The following is a 7,395-nucleotide window of genomic DNA, read 5'->3' as shown; positions in this document are numbered from 1 at the left end:
GATGGTGATGATGAGGGACAGACTCACCCTTTTGATGGTGTCTTTGACAGCAGGTACTGGTAGATTAGGCAGAGATCCTTGATAGCTGTACAGCAGAGGCTGACGTCCAGAGAAGATCCTTACCAACATCTAAAACAAACAAATTATAAATCAGTATAAAGTGAAAAGTTCATGTACTTTAAGGCAATTCCATTTCTGACCAGTTCTGCTTTACAGGTAGCACCATTTACTGTTTAAAACCAGTACCAGACACCCTCCAACCAAACAGATAACAGAGCTGGCTGACTGTTTAATAGGTTGAATAACTTAACAGCCACTGACCACCCAGATCTTGGTGGTGGTAGACACGTTGCCATGCTGCTCGAACATCCAGCGGTGGTACGAGAGCAGCTGCTTCAGACACAGCTTCATGGTGAAGATGAGGGAGAGCCACAGCAGAGTGCTGAACACCACAGCTGAGACCACAGTCCGACACTGTGGGCTTAAAGAACCGCTGCTGAGAGACGACAAGAGAGAGAGAGAGAGAGAGAGAGAGAGAGAGAGAGAGAGAGAGATTAAACCATACAGCTATATTAAAAAAAGGCAATTAAAATAAGATGGAAGTCTGAAAATACAATGTTGGGTTAAATAAAATAATGGCATCAAGATTGAAGTTGATATTTAAATTTAAAATGTATTATTTTGTAGATGTTTTAAACAAAACAAATACACACATATTGTGTGTATATTATATATATATATACACACATATCTATACACACACACACATACATATGTATGTATGTATGTATATATGTATGTATATATACACATATGTATATATACACATATATATATATATATACACACACACATATATATTATATTATATATATATATATATATATATATATATATATATATATATATATATATATATATATATATATATATATATATATATATATATACATACACACACATACACACACACACACACACACACACACACATACACATACTACACACACACAGTATATCTATAGAATGTATATCTCTATTGATCTATAAAATGCAATTATGTAGTGATTTGCTAACTTTCTATAAAAAATTTTTATTCATTTTTAATTAATCTTGTTTAGTTTTATTCGGTGGTTGCATAAAACGATCTTTGTAATCTCCTCAGCTGACCATGTAGACGCCTGACTAACTCTGTTGTTGTGATTCCACACAATACAGGGAGCTTTTCCCTCACCACTGTAACCTGCTGCTTTAGCACTGTTCCCGCAAGAAATTTCAGCTTTTATTTTCCTTTTACGCCATGAAGGAGATATCACAGGCTCATCAAGTCCGTCAAAATGATCCACTCTCGATCACTTAGTCCGCTTCAATGACTACTCCTCTCAGCAACCTGGTCAGATGACCTGAATACTGTGTGCTGATTGGCTAAAATGGATATATCGGTTTCTGTTCACAGGCGCTTGTCGGCTTCTGCGGTGATATGTGAACTTGTGATGCCTGAAAAGTGGACCGGCTTTTTTGACAAAACGCGTTTAGGGTTCCGATCGTGCTATATGTGGATAATAACTAACGACAATTTTTTGTACATATGGCGTTTATCCTTTTTTGTAAACAAACTCTATATTTTTAAATATGAAAAGAGAGAGAGAGATAGTTACCTGACTGGCAGGTGCTCCTGGATCTTAGCGATGAGGCCCATGGACGGGTCAGAGCGTGTGTACATGGTGGCCAGGATTGCTATGACCACAAAGAGCCAGGAGGACAGGCTGGCAGGATACACACCTGTGATCACATTATTCTGCACACAGAGGGAAATAAACAGAGGCTTAATCACACTCTGTACAACATGAACTTCCTGATATGATTACTCTCATTTGATCAATGTGAAAGTAACTGTGTGTGTGTGTGTGTAAGGGTGTGTGTGTGTTCAGTCATGCTGAACAAGTTTTGCTCTTGTTGTGATTTTGATTTAAATGAAAAGGGCTTGAAAAGAAAAAAAAATTGCTGTTTAACTGAAAATGCAAACGAATCGTGATTTAATTCAAAACCTAAGCTTGTGAAAACTTGGTACATTCAGGATTGAACTATTAAACACTTAAATAATTAAAAAAATAAGTAAACAATGATTTAAAAAAAAAAAAACTTGTGCTGAAGGGTTGAGGAGTTACCTTCAGGCGAACCGTGCGCTTTTTCCACGAGCGGAGTCCAGAGAGATAAACCTGTCTCAGGGCCTCGTGAGAAAGCTGCAGGTCTATACCTTCTGCGGTTATAGTGAACTGGAACGCTACGGCCTGATGTGCCTCGGCCATCCCTGCACACACACACAATCAATTTCAAAATGTTATTCAGCAGATATTCCCTCTTTAGTGCTTTGAGTAATGAACACAGATTCATCAAAAATCTCTATCGAATTTTTAAAATAAAAATTAGTAGTCTAAAAACCAAAACAATCAATCAATCTTTCTCGATTAATATGTTTACATAAAAATACAGATTTGGTCACGGAAACCTCTCACACATATTGATTCATCTAATCGAACCTAGGAATTTCCACTGAAAATATACATATCTATATTCGTCCACAAGATATTGAAAAGTTTCAGCTTGGATTTATTTTTTTTTAACTTTCTAATTATAAAGAACAACAAGTGCAACACGTTCTGCGACTTCTGCCCCTCCTTCTGACATTATTTCTCAAAACACAACGCCTGTATGGAAGGGGAACTGACTTTCACGCTGTGTTGATATTTCTATAGCAAAAGGAAAGAAGAAGGAACAAATGATGTAGAGAGGAAGAACAGAAGTGTGGTGCGAAGGCATTATTTCACAACATACAGAATCTGTAAAAGGTCTATAATGGAGAAATTGTTTTTTTTAATCCACCGAGAACGTTAAGAAGAATTCCTTCTGTCGAGATAAACGGGTCGACTTTACTGATATTAGTCCAGCGTGTAGTTGAGATCAGTTTACTATATTAACGAAAAAAAAAAAAAGAAATGTAAAAAAACATTTGATTCTCTGTTGAAATGGGGAAAAAAATGAAAAAGGATTTTTGGGCGAAAAGAAACACACCAAAGTCTCAACTCGAACCTTGAAAATGTTGACTATGTGGATATCTAACAAAGGATTATATTGAGAATGTTATTGTCGAGAATTGCCACTGCCACCAAGCAGTTCCTGACCAAATAGCCAGCAATAGTATTCCTCTCACCTCGTACTCAACAAGAAATGATAGACATACTCAGTTTCCTGTCTTATTTTAGTACATCAGCTATTATTCACAAGATGGAAAATTCCAAGCTTTATAAATATCACCCTAGTTTCATTCCCCTGATTTGTCCTTGGATTGAGTGACAAGTCTAAGACCGTCCCTCTGCTTGAACCTGAACCACTTCTGTCCAGAGACGGAGATCTGAAACCCACTTTCCATCTAGTGTAAACCAGTTCCAGGCATTTTTTTTGTCTTTTGTCTACATTCTTGCTTTTCTGGAATATTCATGTGCGTAACTTGAACCACAGACACCTCAAGGATTCGGGTTAGTTTTTGTATTCGCTCTTGTTCTCACTTTTTCCTGTGTAGCCGGACTTCCTTGTCTGTCCAGGACTTCAGGTGGTCTTCTGCTGTTGTAGCCCATCAGCCTCGACGTGTTGAGCTTCCTTTCTCATGACTACGGTTGTACAGAGTGTTTATTTGTGCAACACATTAGACAGATGATTTGGGTGTGGCCCGATTTGAGGCTTTGTCACAGCTAATTATTTGTCTGTCTAATCCTCAAGTGTGTGGTGTAAATATGATTATTTTACTGCTCCTAATCAAGTTGGAGCCTCTTAGATCTTTACGGTTCCTGATACTGTCGGAATACCCACGACAGCCAACGAGAGCGAGCATCCTGGTAAGCGATCACCAACATGTGGAATACTTTTACAGCTTAACAACATGGCAGTGCATCAAACCTAATCCTGTCTTCTCAACCAGGATTTCACCCATATTCTTTTTGCTGCAAAACTATTTGTCTTAAGGTCACGTTTGATCATGTGAAATGTCTTGTCTGTGAAATCGGCAATGTGAAATCTTTACCACAAACAGCATGGGTGTGTGTGTGTGATCTCCCGGTCTGGTCGAATCATCTAGTGTGTATGTTCGGAGAGATATAACGTTAAAAATCAGTCCTCATGTCCGAGTTCTCCCACGTTTTTAAAATGGGTAAAGATTTGAGAACCATTCAGTATGTAGCCAGCCTTGGCGATCCTGACAGCCTGAAGCACAGCTCAGGGATGTTTTTTGTTTTTCGCACCATTCTGATGATCAGCAGTTACTGAAATATTCTGAAAGTTTAAAATTGCTCTACAAATCTAATGAAAACGCCCAACACTGAAACGACTAGGCTCCTATTTTACACATGAGCCTCCACTTCTTTCCATCTCTCTCAGTCCAGCTGAAGCTCATCTACTTAAAACAGTAGAGCATTTACACAGAGAGAGAGAGAGAGAGAGAGAGAGACAGAAATGACGCCAAGCGTACAGATATCAGACTTCTACCTGATGTCTCTGACGACCCAGCGTTACTATGACAACAGGATAAATGCCTCCTCATATCTTAGGTTGTCTGGACACATCTGCTTCCACTGTAAGATCTACTTTATTAGGACGACTATTTCACGCAGTGATCTAATCAGCCAATCGTGTGGCAGAAGCAGAATGCATAAAAATGTGATTTTGACTCTAATAAAGGGAAAAAAACAAAAAAAAACAAAAAAAAAAAAACAGTTCTGCTGACCTCGGTGATGAGAGACTGCAACACAGAATGGCCAGGGTGGATCGATCTAACAGAAACTGGATCACAGCATCCATTGAACCTTGAGCTGGAGGAGCTAGAAGATCGGGTTCCACTTGTGGTAGAGATTCATGAGAGATTTGCAGCAGGAAAGCAGACCTGGAAGAATACGATTGCATGGTGCAATCATGTCAGTATGGAGCAGAACCTGAAAGGCAACATCTGGTCCAGGTTTTGAAGAACTGAGGCTGTATTCAGAGCAAAGGCCAAGCTAGTGTAGTCTTCCTAGTAATTCCTTTCTGCTCATCATCTTTACACAGCAGAGAAGAGTTTTATGGAGAGTCCATGGCATCTACCTAACCAAGGACACTAGTGCAAATCTGTGCATGTTGCATTTTCTTCTGCCATTGCGTATTTATTTGGGAAGAAAAAAAAAAGAAAGAAAAAGTCTTTCCTCCTCACGTATTCGAGTCTTCTCTTCACCCGATTTTGTCAACAGGAAGCGTCTCAGAAATGCTGTTGCTTCAAATATATTTAGCGGCACAACCTCAAATAAAAAAAAAAAACAACAAAAAAAAAAAACAACCCTTGAGTTCATTTTCAACTTTTCAGCTGAAAACAGGAAGTGGAACAAGGTCTCAGCAAGTGCTTGGTGTTTCGCCTTCACGGTTCAAGCTCACCTCCTCGGGAACGAGTGCTAGACGTCTCGGTGGATTTTTTTTTCCCCATTTCAAGTGACCGTTCTGAACACGGCCACGTTCCATGCACTCGTTTTCACGGATGCCACACACGTCAGAAACATCGTCGTCGTACTGTTTGTCATCTCGGAGACAGGAGCTCAAGCTTACGCCAAGCACAAGGCCAACATTACAGGGAGCTTTCTTATAATCGAACATCGAGCTGGAGTTTCACGTCCTCAGCGTTTCTACAGGGTTCTCTGGTTTTCCCCACCCAAAATAAAATATGCCAAGTGTGTGAAAGGGTGTGTGGAAAGTGGCTGGAAGACACTGGATTACTCTTCGGGGTGTGTTCCTGCTTCACCTTCAGCATTCCCGGGACAGACTCTCCAAATTCACCAGAATGAAGTGGTTAATGACCATCATACAAGAAAATTAGAAGTTGCTGTAGAGCAAAATGACAGGAAAGAGACCCTTTAGGGGAGATTTTCTCCTGTCACATTTTCTTTTCCCTTTCCTCAGGGGGTCTGAGTTTCTTCAACCGGTCTGGTGGCGTTCACTCAGGCACCTGTCAATAACCAACCGGAAGAAAGGCTCGCAGCCATCATGTGTTTATTTATATTGACTTATTTACTAAATATCATTACACTATACTCACCATAAACCATCAACCTCGCTTAGTACATGTTAACTGAACAGTTTAAGTAATCGATACACACGGATAAGTACAATAAATACCTTTTTTTTTTTATTTACGCAGCACGCGCCCTTGCACGAGGGGGTTTATTCAAGCAAACATTTAGCATTTCGCTAACGAACCTACAGAATCTATGCGCACGAGACGTAAAATTTGAATGAAAAAAATATCTAGCCGTTTAAAGAAGGATGCTCTGCCGATTCTTATCCTACCCGTATTACTCCAATGAAAGCCTGCTATGATTGGACAACGGCGTCGAAATGAGCAAGCTATCAATCAACGATCCAATCGCGATCAAGCATGTAACGTGCGCTGTCGAATCAGAACGCAGGAGGAGGGGCTTCGCCGGAAAGCAGGTAGGAAAAACAACGATGCCACGGAGCTGATGTATGAACCCCGCTAGCATACCGGCTAATAAGATGTAACAACTGCCCAACCCAATCCGTTGTTGTTTTTTTGTTGTTTTGGTTTTTCTTTTTACACTAACAGACGCACACCGTTCACCGGACAATCATACCCCCAACCACACTGTTAGAAACTAAACGCTCCTACCTGATGTTTAGAAAGATGAAGCCGAATATATTCAGGAATTCGCCTGAGCGCACGCGCACCGACTGGACCTCAGCGACAAATGAACGCCTCTTGCCTCCGTGGTATAATTTCTTCGTCAGCGCGCACGCACGTGATTGGCCCAGCGCTGGAGCATCCATGACGGATTGACCAATCAGAGGACGAGCTATTGATGGAGCTCGCAAAACGCGGAAGTGCCCGCTTTTGTGTTGTTTTGATACGTTTATTATTTATTAAAAGTCTAATAATCATCATCTAAATTTGAGTATTGTTTCGTTAAAAAAATATTAAAATAAAGATGGGTCCGATGGAATAGTTTTGCAAGTGGTTAATGAAATGATAGTGTACACCATTTTATGATGAGAGAATACTAAACTCTCTCTGTCTCTCTCTTTTTGTCTCTCTCGTCCTGTCTCTTTCTCTCTTTCTGTCTGTCTGTCTCTCTCTATAACGATCTCTCTCTCTCTGTGTGTGTGTGTGTGTGTGTATACCAGGTTATAACCCTGCTACAGTTCAACTACAAACTGCTGCTGTATTCAGAAGATTGTCTTGTGCTCAAACCAGGACACTTTATTTAGAACTGAACATCATATCGAAACACTTGTTTTGCCTTCATATATTACAGCTTTATCATCCGCCTGTCAGCTAGAAGAGGACGCGTTCCCTTTTTTTAACGG

General features: G+C 40.1%; 1 protein-coding gene across 4 annotated transcripts in view; it reads right to left on the bottom strand.

The window, feature by feature from the left end:
• The window catches only part of LOC131355064 (carnitine O-palmitoyltransferase 1, liver isoform), a 16,475-nt gene extending 9,658 nt beyond the window's left edge, over positions 1-6,817 (bottom strand). The window contains exons 1-5 of one of the 4 annotated variants that reach the window (XM_058393278.1): positions 6,701-6,817; positions 2,169-2,311; positions 1,659-1,798; positions 322-496; positions 28-129 (exon numbers count right to left, since the gene is read on the bottom strand). In XM_058393278.1, coding sequence (XP_058249261.1) covers positions 28-129; positions 322-496; positions 1,659-1,798; positions 2,169-2,309 — 558 coding nt within the window. In that variant the 5' untranslated portion in view covers positions 2,310-2,311; positions 6,701-6,817. Of the gene's footprint in view, positions 1-27; positions 130-321; positions 497-1,658; positions 1,799-2,168; positions 2,312-3,566; positions 4,388-4,777; positions 4,800-6,700 lie in introns of those variants that run through there. The other 3 variants (XM_058393286.1, XM_058393292.1, XM_058393270.1) reach the window with 3 other exon arrangements.
• Between the last annotated feature and the right edge of the window lie 578 nt (positions 6,818-7,395).

This window comes from Hemibagrus wyckioides, linkage group LG01 (genome assembly GCF_019097595.1).
Source record: "Hemibagrus wyckioides isolate EC202008001 linkage group LG01, SWU_Hwy_1.0, whole genome shotgun sequence".
Classification (NCBI taxonomy): domain Eukaryota; kingdom Metazoa; phylum Chordata; class Actinopteri; order Siluriformes; family Bagridae; genus Hemibagrus; species Hemibagrus wyckioides.
Note: the sequence above shows the minus strand (reverse complement) of the source record. Positions and strands in the feature narration are given on the sequence as shown.